The 17,943-nt window shown below is 47.7% G+C and overlaps 1 protein-coding gene across 1 annotated transcript in view; it reads left to right on the top strand.

The window, feature by feature from the left end:
* Positions 1 to 17,943, top strand: part of LOC102835296 (kinesin-like protein KIF19-like) — a 63,579-nt gene that overhangs the window by 28,325 nt on the left and 17,311 nt on the right. Inside the window, exons 8-14 of the mRNA XM_006859878.1 lie at positions 3,778 to 3,833; positions 4,032 to 4,215; positions 5,542 to 5,812; positions 7,007 to 7,128; positions 9,456 to 9,580; positions 14,682 to 14,790; positions 15,969 to 16,364. Coding sequence (XP_006859940.1) covers positions 3,778 to 3,833; positions 4,032 to 4,215; positions 5,542 to 5,812; positions 7,007 to 7,128; positions 9,456 to 9,580; positions 14,682 to 14,790; positions 15,969 to 16,364 — 1,263 coding nt within the window. The remainder of the gene's footprint in view (positions 1 to 3,777; positions 3,834 to 4,031; positions 4,216 to 5,541; positions 5,813 to 7,006; positions 7,129 to 9,455; positions 9,581 to 14,681; positions 14,791 to 15,968; positions 16,365 to 17,943) is intronic.

The raw sequence follows: 17,943 nt of genomic DNA, 5'->3' as shown, positions 1-17,943 counted from the left end.
CTATCCTGGAGAATCAATCACTCCCTTCCTTGTTACAAAACTTCTACCTTTGCATTTCCAACCCTCATAATCCATCCTGATAAGCATTATTCACTACAGTATCACGAGTTACCCATCTGTATCTCCTTTCATCAGCTCCGCCCAGACAGATTGAATAGTACCTACTGGAGGTTCTGCCCTCCTCCATGCTCCCTAGCACTAGGTTCCCTCTTGAAAGCTTGTAAGCCAGTCACTTCTTGCCTTCATCGTCCCCTCCTCCTCCATTTGAGTATCCAATGTCCAAGCTGCACTTTTCCATCCACTCTGTGTGTGGGGGTGTGTGTGAATGTTTCTTGCTGTGAGGATTTGTTCCCTCTTTTGAGTTGCTGCTCCATAGATATAGGTCAAGTTCATCAGATTGTATCAGCTCACTCTTTTTTTTTTTCACCTCTTCTTTCCTCTCCTGGTTGAGCTCCGATCATCCAGTCATCCGGTCCAGGTCACGTGGGTGGGCACTCCTGTGCATATGTCCTCTCTTCCCATCAGCCAGTAGCTCCACTCTCCTCTCAAGTCCCTCCGTGGCCACACTACTGTCTCTGGGCCCAAGAGTCCCCAGGCCTCTTCACACTGCTTGCCAACCATGTCCCCAGCTGGGTCCACAGAAGTCCACTGAACATTGTAGGGCTTAGCTTGCCGTTTCATTGCTGCTTTTACCCCACTTCCCCCCATCGGTGATGTGTGTGGCTACCAATCAGAGCAAGTATTTCCGTTGAGTCTTAGTCTTGGAAGGGGGTTTGCGTTGAGAGGACCTGGCCACTTGCCTTGATGTTTCCTACTAGGCTCCCTCTTGAAAGCTTGTAAGCCAGTCACTTCTTGCCTTTGTAGCCCCTCCATTTTGGGTAGCCAATGTCCAAGTTGCCCATCCCTGTCTACCCTGTGTATTGAGGGGGAATAATCCTTGCTGTAAAGATTTGTTCCCTCTTTTGAGCTACTGCATCCATAGGTGTAGGTCAAGTTCATCAAATTATATCAGATTACTCTTTTTCTCTTTTCTTTCTTCTTCTCGTCAAGTTCTGATCATCTAGCCACTGAAGCCAGGTCAAGTGGGTATTATCTGCAAGTGTGAGTGATCTTGTGCATATGCCCTCTCTTCTTATCAGCTAGATGCTTCATTTTCCACTCTAGTCCTTTGTGGCTATGTCTAGGCCCAGGAGTTTCCAGGTCTTGGCAAACTGCTGGCCAACCAGGTCTCCATCCGGGTTCACAGGAATCTATTGAACGTGGTTGGACTTAGCTCACAGTTTCATTGCTGTTTTTCCCTCACTTCCTCTTATCGGTGACCAACGTGGTCACTTGTCAGAGCACATGTCTGCTCGTGTATTCCCATTGAGTCTTAGTCTTGAAAGAGGGTTTGCCCTGAGGGGACTTGACCATTTGCCTTGATGTCTCCTGGGCAAGCAACTTGCTTGTTCTTGTAGTAACAGTCGGGCTGCCATTATTGTTTGTACTTTTCCTGTCAGTCCTTCTTTTAAGAAGTATCTCTGTACTTCTAGCTGCTCTAGGCTGGACTGCTTGTCCTTTCAAGTGGAGATTTCCCACCTCAGATGATTATGCATGGGGCTCAGGATTCCACCTATGGTCTTATGAAATGCAGAGGCTCCGCAGGAAGCCTCCTTCACAGGGCACATTGTAGCCCCATTTTAGGTATTCCAATCAGTTATAGGCAGAAGACAGACTTACAAACTTTTTATGGTGGTATTTCTGGCTATTTCTTTCCCCCTCAAATGTCTATTTTATAATGCTATGCCAGGGAAACCAAGATTCAAAAGACAGCCAAGCATCTTAACATTATTTCCCCTGTTTTGCCCATTCCAACCATGCCTCAATCCCTGTATTCCAGAGCCCTGTTGTTCCAAGGTTGTGCATACATCATTATTTACCTCTGTCCCACTTAGCTACATTTATATTTTTGTTTTTATGTTTTGTTTTATATGTGTACATCAAATATTTCTGCTTTCTTAATTTGGACCTATAAGATGAAAATGGAGTCAGTGCGTTTTCAGTTTTACGTGTTTTAGTTACCTTAGATGCAAGTATAATTTTACAATTTTCTTTATTTAGAGATTATGCATATAGTTTATTGGTGCCAAGTTGACAAGGGGTGGATTAGACTCGGTTGTCTAGAGAAACAAAACCAGTGCTACATATAGATATGATGGTGGTGGTTGGTGGTTATGTGCCGTGAGGTCGGTTTTGACTCATAGAGACCCTGTACAGGGTTTCCAAGGCTGTAAATCTTTACAGGAGCAGAAAGCCTCATCTTTCTTCCGCGGCACTGCTGGTAGTTTCGAACTGCTGACCTTGAGGTTCGCAGCCTGATTTATAAACACTACACTACATATAGATATAGTTGTTAGTCCTGGTGCGGCGCTGTGGGTTAATGCGCCAGACTGCAAAGCCATTTGAACTGCAAGGACGGGGGTTCAAGCTCACCAGCTGCTCCTCGGAAGCCCCCTACAGGGTCACTATGTGTTGGAACCGACTCTATGGCACTTCACAACAACAACAAGTGCCATTGAGTTGCTCTGACTCATAGCGACCCTGTATAGGATTTCTGAAGAGTGGTTGGTGAGTTTGAATCGCTGACCTTGAGGTTCAAACCGGCCTTGAGGCACAGTGTATTATTCCACAGCACCACATATATGAAGAGAAGTTTCTATCAAGGAAATGGATCGCAATTTTATAGCTAGGAGAGTCCTGAGACCTGGTGTGGCCCTGTGGGTTAATGCGTTGAACTGCAAAGTCAAGGTGCAAGCTCACCAGCTGCTCCTCAGAAACCCTATACAGGGTCACTATGGGTTGGACCCGACTCAACAGTGCTTAACAACAACAACAAAGTACAGGCTAGGTGAACCAAGATCAGCAGTTGAGTTCAGAACAGGGGCTGCAGTGACGGGCAACCAAGACCTGGGCAGGCACACTGCAGAATCAGCAGAGCAGAGCACTTGAGCCAGGCAACAAGAACAGACATGCAGAGCCCCCTGGTGGCATCTGGTTTGCCAGGCACTCTCAGTGAAGGGCCCAGACAGCAGACATATAACACAGCAGGCCACTGGCTCAGGTTCTAAGAACTGGAGGTTGGAGGACGACCCAGATGTGAGACCCAGATCCAGAGGAAAAGAGCTCAAGTCTTCCCTGCATGTCCATTATGTTGGGGGCAGCCCATACCCCCAAGGAAACATCCATTCAATTGATTGGTTGCTCAATGCCAATCATCACAGAGTTAACTATCAACTGCCAAATGACTGGTAATCCTGACTCAATCAAGTTGACATAGAGCCTTAACTATCACACTCCACTTACAAGTAGCTTAAACCTCAGTGCTGGCATAGAAGCCCTGATCTTCCCTTTCTCTCTTCTCGCGTCTCCCCGTTTCTCTACCTCCTTTCTCCCTGTTTGTTTGTGTGGGGTTTTTCCCCCAAAATTTATATGAACAGCATGATACCTACATGCGAGGAATTCTAAATAAAAAGGGACACACTCATGACTCACCCACTTTCAGCTGCATGCTTTCCTCACCCAGGTCACGTCCAGTCCCTCACAGGGGTCTGTGGGGCTTTGACCACAAGTCACAGTTATCACAGTCTGTCCTCAGGATACTCCAATGCACAGACTGCTGGGAACTGAGGCTTCAGGGAGTCAGTTTGTGCTGGAGGTGGGCCGTGCTGGCTCCACTCAGTGACCTGCAGCTGCTTATGGTGCTGTTTTCCTGTGTGTCCCTACTGCCCTTCCGTGTAGATAGACCATGCACAAGAGGAGACCTTCTGTGTCCATGCCTGGGGCAGGAGGCCTGAGTGCCTGAATGTTAGTATAGAGGAGGTGGTACTATAGACCAGTCCTCCCTTGTCCACGTCTGAGGGTGGAGGAGCTGAGGGGCTGCTCTTTACTAGAGAGGAGGTGGTATTATGGGCCAACCCTTCCATGTCCATGTCTGAAGGCCTGAGTTGCAGCATGTCCAGTCTTGGCATTCTGACACCCTGTTGTGTCCACAGCTGGGAGCGTGAGAAGCCCCACCATGCCCACAGGGAGCAGCCAGAGCTCAATAGGGACGAGGAACCACTGGAGACTAACATGGAGGGTGATGATGGCGAGTCTGCGGAGCCACACGAGGTGGCCCTGGCCAGAGAGGAGATAAACATGCTTCTCGCGGAGCAGCGGAGAACAGCCGCCCTCAAGGTGGGGGGCACTGGAAGATGGTGATAAGATGCTGTGTCACTCACAGTCCCTGACCCCTTGTCACCCTGATCTCTCCCACAGCTGTAGCCCTGAGAGTTCAGTGAGCTGGCCCACCTCCCAAGAGTCAGCCCAGGCTGGGTCTGGGTGGCAGTGTGCCGGGCAGGGGGTCATGGGGGCAGAGAAGTCAGTGGACACAGGACATGAGTGGCACTGTGGTTCCCTATGTGCCTCGCCTCCTGTGATGGACAGCCAGCTCCTGCCCTCCTGATGGCTGAACCGAGGCTTCCACCAGGGCCTTGCTGGGTACCTGAGGGATACAGCCAGAAGGAAGGCACCTTCGCAGCTCCTCTCAGTGGGTATTTATTTTGGTTTTCCAAGAAGAGTGAACTATTTACGTAACCAACATGGTTACCTAATAGTTTCTTGCCAGAAAAAAAATGACAGGATGGGTCCTGATGGAGGAGATAGAAGAAAACTGATGTGTAGCCCAGAGCTAAGTGTCTGCAGGTGTATTTGCAGGCAAGCAAAGACCAAGGGGATGATGTCAGGTTGTTACAAGCAGGTGGTGGGATTCATTTCACCCAAAAGTTCTGGAGCCAAAGCACAGAATCTCAGATGTGCTCACATCTGCCTGCGGTAGTTTGGAGATGACTGAATACCCTCATCTGAAGCCTTCAGACCTTCCAAAGGCAGAAAGTGCATTTTGCACATACCGATAGCATGCATAGGAAAAGGAATGTGACCGTTAAGAGGCAATGTTTGATGTTGCCCCCCAGGCAGCATGCCAATGCCATGAATTACTGGTTCATTAAAGCAAACACATGTTTTTCAGTGTCCAGTTCCAGGCCAGGCCCCAGGGACATAAAAGTGACCAGATTCTCTCTGATGGGGAAAGAGAGGCACGGCTAGCTCCCATGCTGTAATGGATGTAGATCAAAAGCCCAGTCTTGAGTTGGGGTGGACTTCAGGAAGAAGACCACTGTGGAGTCCCATTTATAAGGAGAAGTAGAGTCTTGTTAGGGCAACTGTGCATCTTTTCATGTGCTTGTTGGCCATCTCAGGAGCCCTGGTGGTGCCATGGGTTAAGTGTTGGGCTGCTATCTACGAGGTCAGCAGTTCAAACCTACTAGTTGCTCTTTAGGAGAAAGATGAAGCTTTCTGTTTCTGTAAAGATGCACAGACTCAGAAACCCTAAGGAGCAGTTCCACTTTGTCCTATCGGGTCACTGTGGGTCCAAGTCTGCTCGGTGCAGTGAGGGTTTGGGGTTGGCAGTCTACACATCTCCCCGGGAGACATGTCTGTACTCACTCTCAGTCTCCTTGGTAGGCGGGGCTGGAGCAGCGGCTGGCCAACACCAAGAAGAAGGCCTCACAGATGGAGAAGCTGCTGCCTGAGCAGGTCATCAGTGAGGACCAGCGGGAGGTGCTACGGCTGCTGTGCCATGCCCACGAGCTGGAGGTGGAAAACACTGAGCTGCAGGCCAACAACCTGTACCGCAAGAACCTGCTGTGCCAGAAGGACTTTGTGATCCAGCGCTACCACCAGCACCGACTGCTCTGTGAGCAGATAATTCAGGGCCAGCGGCAGCTCATCCAGGGTGAGCCACCTTTGCAGCCTGCACCCCGGTATACTCTTCCTCCAGATGCAAGAGGATGTTGGGTGCTGTCCAGCTCTTTCCAATTCTTGACCACCCCATGTGACAGGGTAGACCTGTTAACTCATGAGGACCCCACATGATAGGGCAGAACGGACGTCTCAGGATGACCACACTTGACAGGGCACATCTAGGCTGTCATACGTTGTATCACTGTATATTCATATGTGGTTGTTAACTGCCCTTGAGTACATAGCGACCCTGTATAGGGTTTCCGAGTCATGGCTCAGACCCACTGGGTGGGTTTGAACCTAAACTCTAGGTGAACAACCAAGCACTTAATCGTTGCACAAACAGGGCTACTTTGTTGAAATTTATATAACATAAAATTTTCTATTTGAACCATTTTTAAGCATTTTAAGTAGTGGTGTTTGATTACATTTGTAATGTCCTTGGCTAATCACTATTATTCTATTCCAAAACTTTATGGCTCTCCCTTCCCTGCACCCTGATCCTGCACCTGCTAAGCTGTCACTCCTAGCCTCTACCTCCAGTTCCTTCTGACCACAAATCTACTTCCTGTCTCTATGCATTCACGTATTCTAGATCATTCACATGCAAAGGAAGTGATTGACAGGTTTCCCACAGCAGGATGTGGTCAAGGTTCATCTAGGTGATGGCACATCAGGACTTTTCCTCTTCACTCTTCTTTAGGACTGAATGATTTTCCAGTGTGTGGAAAGACCACACCGTGTGTCTCCACCGTCTGCTGATGGACCCTGGACTATGTCCAGCTTTGGGTTCTTGTAACCAGTTCTACAGTGACCATGAGTGCACATCAGTCTGTTTGCATGCCTGCTTTTAGTTCTTTGGGTTCATACCCAGGAGTTCTCCTGTAACTTTGAGCTTTTATTTTGTTCATACTTGAAATTTATTAACAGCAATTTTGTTATGATTGAAAAGCAGTACATAAACACCATAGAATTTGCGAACGAGAAGAAATGTAAAAAGGGAACAGACAGAAGTCTGCAAAAACCTGTTTTCTCAGGCTGGGATATTTGCCTTCAAGTTTCCCAAATAGTTCTCCTATCTTTCCAACAAGCATCCGGTGGCAGGTATTCTGTCTGATTTAGCTGTTGTGGGGTTGACATGTCCCACCCAGCCCCTTCTAACCTCTGCTTTTTCTCCCCCACAAAGATGGTGGGCTCCCAGTGCCAGACTCTCTAGATAAGCAATACCGCCTGTACTCACAGGAGCTGGGTGAGGGCACACTCAACCGCCTGCTGCTGCTGCACTCGCTGATGGCCGGAGCCCTCCGTGTGAGTCCCGCCTCCATGTGGGTGGAAAGAGGGGACTGGGTGGAAAATGGCTTCTGTGACAGTAGGACCACATGGCTGGAGGCTGTACACCCACGTGAGGGTGTCAGCTTCAGCAGACGGTCTTCCTGGTCAGTGGCCTGGCATTCTTTGGCCTGTGTATGGTTCCTTACACGGTGTTGTCCCCTGTGTGTGTGTCTCTGTATCTAGACTGCTCTTTGATCACTCAGAGTGGATTAGGCTTAGAACCTACTTATTTCGAGTGTTCCTATGAATATAACAGGAGAAAACCTCTATTTTCAATGGGGTCACAGTTACAGGAACCAAACCCCAAACCCACTGCTGATTCTGACTCGTAGGGGTACTATAGGACAGAGTAGAACTGCCCCCAGAGGGATTCTAAGACTCATCTCTATGGAAGGACGCTGTCACATCTTTCTCCTGAGCACCTAGTGGGTTTGAATCACCAAGGACTCTTTAGGTCTTGTCAACACCTACAAAAACATGTTGTTGTTGAATCCATCCCTAGTGACTCCTAGTGACCCTATAGGATAGGGTAGGACTGTCCCATGGAGTTTCCACAGCGATAATCTTTACAGAAGCAGAATGCCACATCTTTTTCCCTTGGAGCAGCTAGAGGATTCGAGCCACCAGCCCTTCAGTTAGCAGCTGAGGGCCTAGCCACGGCAGGACTAGCCTCCTTAAAGAGAAATCAAACCAAAAACCCAACCCACCTGGACTGAGTTGACTCCGACTCTCTGAGGATTTCCCCTCTGTCATTCCACAGAAGCAGATTGCCACATCTTTCTCCTGAGTAGCTGGTGGGTTTGAATTGTTGGTCATCCCATTAACAGCTGAGCACTGCACCACCAAACCCAAACCCAAACCCATTGCCATTGAGTTGATTCTGATTCATAGTGACCCCAAGGCTGTACATCTTTGTTGTTGTTGTTATGTGCTGTGCAGTTGGTTCTGACTCATAGCGACCCTGTGCAGGGTTTCTGAGGCTGCAAATCTTTACAGGAGCAGAAAACATCATTTTCCTTCTGCAAAACAGCTGGTGGGTTTGAACTACTGACCTTGAGGTTTAGCAATTCAGTGCTTATCCTACAGAGCCACCAGGGCTCCTTAAATAAACACATAAAATTGTGAAAACCAGGTGTTGCACTATAGGATAAGCGCTGGAGTGCTAACCACAAGATCAGTGGTTCAAACCTACCAGCCGCTGCTCAGAAACCTTATGCAGCATCGCTATGAGTCGGAACCAACTCAACGGCGCTTAATAACAACATCATTTTTACCATGAGGGTTGTTGCATTTTATGGCATCCATCCCAAAACATAGTGATCCTGTAGGATGAACTGAGCTGCCCCACAGGGCTTTGGGAGCTGTTTATTGTACGGAAGCAGATAGCCTCATCTTTTTCCCATAGAGAGGCTGCTGGCTTCCAACCACTGACCTTCCATTTCACTGCAGGGCCCCCAGTCACAGGAACAGGGTTAAGATTTCCACACGTAGTTTTGGGGGACACAGTTCAGTCCATGGTGGTCGGTGTCTGTCTGTAGGTGGGAGTGCTGAGCTGGGGGCCTTCGGAGATATAGCACCACTGCATACGTGTCCAGGGGCCCTTGTGGCATCATGGTCAAATTGTCCCACTGCCAGCCCAAATATCAGGGCTTCTAATACAGCTGATGTGAGAACTGAGTGGGTCAGCACCTCAAGCCTTCCACCTCTGTGGGGAGGTTAACTGTGAGGTGCTTAGGTGCCTGCCCCCAGGCTCTTCCAGTGGGTTAAGTACCCCCTTTGTTGGCATCCTCCACTTTCCCCATGTTTTTCCTGGGACCACCCCCAAGTAAGCTGCTTCCAGGCTTGTCTGAGATGCCGATTCTTCTCTGACATCCGATTCCTCTCATAAGACTGGGCTGGAGCCTCTGGGGATACAGACAGTGACCGCAGCCTTACAAACTGTGACTGGTTTGAAGGAGTGCCCGAAGGTCCCACCAGCCTATTCTGGCTATGCCCCATCTGCAGGATTTGAGGGTGCTCTGGCCAAGGCCTCTAGGACAGACAGGGGTTTCCTGGTACAAGAGTCAAAGCTGCACGCTAAGGGCCCAAGGGGATTGCAGCAAAGATTCCAATCTGTCTCTGAGATGGAAAGGGAACAGCTGGAAGCAAGTTAATGAGCTGATGTGCTGGCTGTCCCGCTGTGGTGGTTTCCTTGACAGGTGGTGGCGGGAGGACAGGGGCCTTCCCACCGGGGATGCCTTGCTTGGCGACACAGCTTGCCTGCATCCTTGCCGGCCCCACACAACTCCTCTGTCTGCTCCCAGGATGGCTCTGTGCTGAATATATCTCCTCCACCCGAGGATTCCAGCCGAGATCAGCCTGACGACAGGAAGGACCTCCCATGGGGAGCTCCATTTGAGCTGCCTCCGATGCTGCTGGAGACAGAAAGGTAAGGAGCTGGCTGGAGCTCTTTACCTCAGGCCTCTCCAAGACTCCTCGCCTTTTATGGGTTTCCCAGTCTCAGGCCTAACTGGGAGAGGGAACTGGAGGTCAACAGACGGGAATTCCAGGCCCTAGCTCAGAGCTTCCTTTGTTTCCACATGTATAAAATGAGTCTGAGGACCCATTCCTGCCTTAAACATTAATCATTCCTATGTCCTTGCTGCTGTGGTGGTAAGTTGCAGTTAGGTCCACTCAAACTCATAGCGACCCCGCATACAACCGAATGAAACACTATCTGGTCCAGCATCAACCTCAGCATGTAGCCGAGGCCACTGTGTATTGTGAGTGCCTTCCAACCTGGGGCATCACCTCCCAGCACTACAGCAGACAGTGTTCTGTTGTCATCTGTAGGGTTTTCAGTGACTGGTTTTGGATTGCCAGACCTTTCTTCCTGGTCTGCTTTACTCTGGAAATTCTGCTGAAATCTGTCCATGATGGTGACCTGCAGGTATTACCACTGCAGTACAACAGACTAACAGACAAGGGTGGAGTTAGGTCTTAAGATACTTAGTATGTGGAGCAATTTTGTGGTTGGAAACTTGAATACCAGAAATATCATTCTCATTTGACATGTACTTTTTGTTCCACTGTTTGTTTGTTTGTCTTTTGTACAATATCAGCCATTTACTCCTCCTTCAATACCCTCTCCCCTTTTCTCTTTTGTTTACTTTTAATTTTGTTGTTTTTCAACATACTGAAAATCAGACTAATGAAGCAAGTATCCATATTCTCATCATCTGGAGAGCGCAGTGGCAACATAGGATAAGCATAGACTGTGAACCACAAGGTCTGTGGTTCAAGCCCTCCAGCCTCTCTGAGGGAGAAAAATGAGATTTTCTTTACCTGCCAAAGATTCAAAGCCTTGGAAATCTATACAAGATCACTATGAGTCAAAACCAACTCCACAACACTTAACAATTCGCATCACCTAGGTTGATCATTTACATTTTACCAATTTGTGTCAGATATTTCTTGCTTACATATTAAAAGCAAAACACAAACACTTCAGTGTGCAGTTCTAAAATGGTTGTTTCTCTCCATAGCCACTAGATCCTTTCATTCCTGTCTTAGTCCTCCAAGAGCAGATGTCATAGAAACAACAAAAACACAGAAATATATTCTATCACAGTTTTTGAGGCTTGTTGGTGTTTTCCAGTGCCATCCAGCCGGTACCGACTCACAGCGACCTGTATGCACAACAGAACAAAACACTGCCCAGTGCTGGGCCAACATCATAATCATTGCTCCATTGGAGCCCATTGCTATTATTCTTGTACCGCCTCATTTCTTCCCTTTGCTTTAGCATCTCTATGCTGGAGAGCAAGTTTCAGAGTCTCTTCTGACGTCCATTTTGGTCTTTTCCTTTGTTCTTGTCTTAGTGACCTTTTGCTTTCTTCCTGTATGATTTGCTTGATGTCATTCCACAACTCTTCTGGTCTTCAGTCTTTAGTATTTAATGCATCAAATCTGCTTCTCAGATGATCTCTAAATCCAGGTGGGATATATTCAAAGTTATGTTTTGGCTCTGGCGAACTTGTTTTCATTTTCTTCAGCTTCAGCCTGAACTTTTATATGAGCAATTGATGGCCTATTCCACAGTCTGCCCTGGCCTTGTTTTGGCTGATGATACGGAATTTTCCCACTGTCTCTTTCCAAAAATAGAGTCAATTTGATTATTGTGTATTCCATCTGGTGAGGTCCATGTGTATAGTTGTTTTTATGTTGTTTTAAAAAGATATTTGCAATGAGCAAGTCATTTGTCTTGCAAAATTCTATTATGCGATCTCCAGCATCGTTTCTATCACCAAGGACATATTTTCCAACTATTTATCCTTCCTCTTTGTTTCCAACCTTTGCATTCCAATCACCAGTAATTATCAGTACATCTTGACTGCATGTTTGATCAATTTCAGACTGAAGAATTTGGTAGAATTCTTCATTCTCATCATCACTGGCTTTAGTGCTTGGTGTATAAATTTGAATAGTAGTGGTATTAATTGGTCTTCCTTGTAGACGAATGGATATTATTGTATCACACTGTTGTACTTCAAGACAGACCTGGATATGTTCTTTTTGATGATGAATGTGATGCCATTCCACTTCAATTTGTCATTCCTAGCATACAGATCCAAAATGGCCAATACCAGTCCATTTCAGCTCACTAATGCCTAGGATATTGATGTTTATGACATCTTTGACAATTTCTAATTTTCTAATATTCATACTTTGTACAGTCTATGTTCTGATTATTGGATGTTTACAACTGTTTCTCTTCATTTTGAGTTGTGCCCCATCAGCAAATGAAGGTCCCAAAGGCTTTACTCCATTTGCATCATCAAAGTCAATTCTACTTTGAGGAGGCAGCTCTTCTCCAATCTGTCTTCATCTGGAAGCTCAACTGAAACCATTCCACCCTGGGTGACCCTGCTGGTTTTTAAAATACCTGTGGCATAGCTTCCAGAATCACAGTAACACACAAATCATCACAGTATGACAAACTGACAGACAAATGGTGATTATGAGGCTAGAAGTCCAAATTCAGTGGACAGCTACAAGGGAAGGCTTTCTTTATCTATCCACTTTGGGAGACGGTCCTTGGCATCAATCTTCCCCTGGGTCTAGGAAGTTCTCAGCACAGAGACTCCAGGTCCAAAGGTCACACTCTGCTCCTAATTCTTCTTTCTTGGTGGTAGTAGGTCTTTCTGATCTCTGTTCACATCTTTATTGTTCTTGTTTTTGTTAAGTTCCATGGAATTGGTTCTGACTCATGGTGACCCTGATAGGGTTTCAAGGCTTTAATTCTTTTTGCTGGAGCAGAAAGCCTTATTTCTTTCATCTCTCTTACATCTTAAAAGAGATTGACTCAAGGCACAATCTAATCCTATAGGATCTAATCCTGTAGGTTGACTCCTGCCTCATGAACATGTTGTTGTCAGTTCTAACTCATAGTAACCCTGTATAGGTTTCTAAGGAGTGGCTGGTGAGCTTGAACCACCAACCTTGCAGTTCAAATTGACTTTGCAATGTTGTGCATTAGCCCACAGTGCCACACCAGGCCTCATGAACAGAACTGCCTCTAATGGTGCTGTAGGATGGGCACTAGAATGCAAGGTTGATTTGAACCACAAAGTGGTGGTTCAAACTCAACAGTCACGTCTCAGAAACCCTATACAGGCGTGCTATGAGTTGGAACAGACTTGTCAGCACTTAACAACAACAATCTTGCCTCATTCACATCATGTGTTGTGAGGATGACCAACATAAAGGATGATTACATCAAATCACAAAAGGAAGGAGAATGATATCATGCTGAGTTATGACCCAGTGTATGTATGGGAAGGGAACACAGTTCAATCCCTAACATTTCCCATCAAAATCAGTAGTGTTTCTTGACAACCATCTAATATCTTACCAAGTACCAGATTTCTGTAACTTTGTTTGAAATGTCTTATACAGAAGGTGTGTTCAGACCAGGGTCCAGGGAAGACCCTGCAGAACATTTGTCTGTGGTGTTCAAGGGTTACTCTGGGGCTGTTAGGGTCACAGGACATGCTAGGGCTGTTTCCGTAATGACTGCATGTGTGTGTGTAAAAGCGAAGTGCCCCATCTCCCCTTGATTAAGTGCTTCACTGTCTGTCCACACCCTAGCCACCGCCAGTCTCCCTACTTCCTGACTACATGAGGTGGGTTATTGCTGCTCGATGTGTAGCTGAGAGGCTACAAGCCCAAGGTGATGACTGATGCTTTGCTCTTACATAGTGACTGATGTCTAGACTGGCCAGGTGCCTCAGGAAACACTGTGCCATTTTTACAGTAGAATTGTGGAACCTGGAAATCAGAGCCAAAGGGTGGCCTGAGGTCCTTTCCCCTCACACAGGCAACACACATGGTTTCCACCCATCTCATCTTACTGTGTCTTGGACTTGGCTGACTGCCCCAGGCCTTTGTATAGGCTGACGTCCTGATGAACACATTCTTCCTCTAGCCTTTGCCATGGATTTTAACTGGAATGTCCCTTCCCCAGCACAGTCTTTCCCAGCTACCCTGTCTAAGAGAGTCTTCTGCCTTCTCATCACTACCCCATGTTCTTCTCTCTCTGTCTCTTAATTGGTTTGTTGCAGCAGGTACACAGGTAAAAATAAATAAATAAATAACGTTTGCCATTTCAACCATTTTCACATGTATACTTCAGTGACATTAATTATGTTTGCTACGTTATCTAACCCTCACCCTTGTTGTTGTCAAGTGCCATCGAGTCGGTTCTGACTCATAGTGACCCTGTATTACTGTAAGGAGTGGCTGGTGAGTTTGACCCACTGACCTTGCAGTTCAGTGCATCATCCTGGATTCCACCCTCACCCTTAGATGTTCCCAAGTTTTCCATCACCTTTAGCAGAAGCTCCGTGACCATTAAATGCCCCCTCCTCCCAGCCCCTGGTAACCAGTAATAAGCTCTGTTTTCCATGCATTTGCTGACTCTAGACACTTCCCATGCATATAACCAGATAGCATTTGTCCTTTCATGTCTGACATCTGTCACTCGACATCACATTTTCCTAGTTTATCCAGGGGCAGCAGGTATCAAGACTGCTTCATTTTTCCTATGGCTGAGTAATGCTCCAATGTGTGGATGGACCGCACTGTGTGTATCCATCGTCTAGTGAGGGACACTTGGGTTGCACCCACCTTTTTGTCATGGGCTACTTTATACCATCCTCTGTCTTTACCACATGTGCCACAGGTTGCAGTTACCTGTGTGTCTGCCACCTTACGTGATGTCTGCTTCTCCTCATCTCTCCGTGTGGCATATTGAGGGCAGGAGTGTGTCTGCTATGAGCCAGTGCACACCCAGCTCCATTCATTGAAAGAATGAGGGTATGAGCCCAGAGCAACCCCATACCAGAGGCGAGAGTCAAAGACCATTCGCCCTGACCAGGCTGGTGGGCCAGGCCAGAGTTTCCAGCCCTGGTTTGCCCCATAACTATGACTCAGGACTCAGCGGCCCCAGCCTGGCCTGCATCCACTGACGCTCTATGTTCCACTCTTAGCGACGGCCACAGGTCCTCAAAAGCCACACCCTCGAAGAAACTGGGGAAGCAGGACTCTCTCCTCCCGCCATCGTCCTTGCGCATCCTGCTGACCCCACCAATCCATGAGGTGAGTGTGTGCCCTCACCTTCTGCAGCAGGGCCATCTGGTGGGATGCCCATCAAGCTTCACAGGGTTCCGGAAGGAGAACCCTCCTTCAGCCATAAAGATGATAGTGACCACTTCCTGAGCCTATGGCAATCTGTGCCCTACAGCAACACAGAATGACACAGGAAATAGAGAGGAATCCACTTGCTGTCTTACAAAGCCAGTGCACAGGGCAGGACCCAGCTGACCAGTACACATGACTCGCTCCAGCTTACACTGAGCAACGTCCACTCAGGCCTCATTGTATTGACTTGTTAGTCTGTGGTAAACAACTTCACATGGACCTCACCACATCTGGACATGGGGACACTGTGCACTGCAGATTGACAGGAAGACACAGTAGACCGGTGTGTACCTTGCTTACTGGGTCATGGGCCCTGGGGTGGCTGTGCTGGGCCTTAGTTTGCTCATCTGTGATTTGGGAATGAGTGTGTCTACCTCAATGAAAGGATGGAGGTTTAAGTTCACCCAGAGGTGTCTTGGAAGAAAAGGTTGGTGATCTACTTCCGAAACAACAGCCACTGAGAACCCTGCGGAGCACAGTTCTACTCTGACACTCATGGGATCCACTTGTGAAAAACCACCCACTGAAAACCCTGGGGAGCATAGTTTTACTCTGACACACACGGGGGCACCATGAGTGGAATCTACTTATGAAAAATCATCCACTTATGAAAAATCATCCACTGAGAACCCTGTGGAGCACAGTTCTACTCTGACACACACAGGGGCGCCATGCATCAGTATCAACTTAACAGCAGTGGGTTTGAGCTGTTGTTGTTATGTGCTATGGAGTCGATTCCGACTCATAGCAACCCTGTACAGGGTTTCCAAGGCTGTAAATCTTTACAGGAGCAGAAAGCCTCATCTTTCTCTCACAGATCAGCTGGTAGTTTCAAAGAAAGCCTTTATCAATGCTTGCAGGAGTAGGGACCCCAATCCCTTGGGCAGGAGGACCTTGAGGCCTGAGTAGACACAGTCTCCCACAGCACCCCTGAGTTAAGCACCTGTCACCTGGAGTGGAGACTGACTTCCTGTTTTCCTCTACCACATGGATGCTTGACTACAGTCACAGTCTCAGGATGATTCTCAGGGACCCCCATCCCTAAAACCTCGTGACCACCTGTTGATCTCCTGCAGAAACCGAGCTCGTTGAGGGTCAAGGATCTGGTCTCTAAACTGCGTTTGCCAGCTGGCCTGGACCCAAGTGCTCCACGGACAGCAGCTGAGGCTGGGGGCCCAACCCTGAGCCCCCAGGCCCTGAAGGAGATAGCTGTGAGCACCAAGAGCATCGCCCTCATTGCAGCCACCAGGCGCTCAAAGGCGCAGGACCGGGAGGGCAGCTGCAGCCACTCACCACGCCACGTCCCAGAGGAGGGAGCCCACGACTTCAGCAATCGGAAGCCCAGCGCCACCCCAGAGCCTGGCCCAGTGGGAGACAGGAGGCGGTCCCATGCCAGCCCCTGCCGGGACAGCCCCATGGAAAGGAAGGCTCAGAAGAAGCGGTCACCCTCCCTCACCTGGGGCACGCAACCGGTGAGGAGCCACAGCAGACAGGGGTCAGCACATATTTATGAGGGACACGAAGCCCCTGGAGGGTGCTAACATTTCAGCTGCTAACTGAAAGGTTAGAGGTTCAAGTCCACCCAGAGGCACCTTGGAAGAAAGGCCTGGTGGTTTACTTCTAAAATATCATCCATCAAAAACCCTGTGGAGCATAGCTCTACCATGACACACGTGAGGTTGTCATGAGTCAAAATCAACTCAATAGCAGCTTGGTTTACAAGGACCACAGCACAGTCCTAGACATAAACAAGATGTAAGCAGAAGACCAGTGCCTACACAGAGCCCTGCACCCTAACTCGAGTTTTCAAGTTCCTATCCCAACTAAAGCTACCAACCAGTTGCCACTGAGTCAATTCCGACTCATAGCGAGCCAAGTGTATCCAAGTAGAACTGTGCTCCATAGGGTTTTTGATAGTAGATTTTTTAGAAGTGGATTTCCAGACTTTTCTTCCAAGGAACCTTCCAATTTCAAGTGGACTCGAACTTCCAACCTTTCAAACTTTGGTTTAGCAGTTGAACGCGTCTGCCATTTGGCTCAACCTTAAACCCCATGCAGACACGTTTCATGTCAGTATAATCCAGGTGGAAACTGAGTTTTGTGAAAGTTTTGTTTTTCTTTAACATTATATTGTAAATTATGTTCAAATGTTGCTGTACGTAGTCTTTGTCTTTGGTCAGAGGCCTGACAGCTTTCATTCAGCACCTGCTGATGTTTACTGAGTCAAAACTGAAGTCAGTCTGCTGGTTTGTTCAGTAGAGCAGAAATCAGGGTAGTAGCAGAGTCTGAGAGCGAGTGGAGATGAGAATCCCTCCATCGGAGTAGTGTCTTCATTTTCTAGTGCTGCTATCACCAAGACACCACAAAGGGGTAGCTTTCATAAACAGAGATGTATTTGCTTACAGTTTAGGAGGCTAGATGTCTGGCCCCAGGGGAAGGCTTTCTTTCTCAATTGGCTCACAGTTCTTGTCTCCATTCAGCATCCATGAGCCCAGCATTCCTTGAAGATTTCCATGTGTCTTGACATCACTCTTCCCCAGGGTCTAGGAGGTTTTCAGTGCAGGGACCCCAGGTCTGAAGGACATTCTCTGCTCTTGGCTCTTCCTTCTTGGTGGCAGTAGTCCCTCTGATTTCTGCTCACTTGTATAATCCTTTTTTATCTGAAGATACAACCTAATCCTGTGATTGCAGCCTGCCTTGTGAATACCATACAGGTGAGGGTGTAAAAAACCCAGGATGGTTTTTTTAATTACTCACAAATGGAGTATAATTATCACACTGAGAATCATGGTCCATCCAAGCTTATACATATTTTGCAGGGAACACAATTCAATATCTAACAGGAGAGAAGGACAAAGAGCTGGGAGAGTATGTGTTCATTCACTGGGGCTTGGAGGAGAAGGTTAGAACAATTCTATCTGCTTGGCCACTGTGGGTTCCCCTTTACCTACCATAGTCCCTGGCACACAGTTGGCATTGAATCAGTACAGGGCTTTAGCTCAAAATGAACTTCAAGTTTCTTCCTGTCAACACCTGCACCTCCTGCCCCAA

This window comes from Chrysochloris asiatica, unplaced genomic scaffold, assembly GCF_000296735.1.
Source record: "Chrysochloris asiatica unplaced genomic scaffold, ChrAsi1.0 scaffold00034, whole genome shotgun sequence".
NCBI lineage: Eukaryota > Metazoa > Chordata > Mammalia > Afrosoricida > Chrysochloridae > Chrysochloris > Chrysochloris asiatica.
The sequence above is the reverse complement of the archived record's forward strand: the minus strand, read 5'-3'. Positions and strand labels throughout refer to the sequence as shown.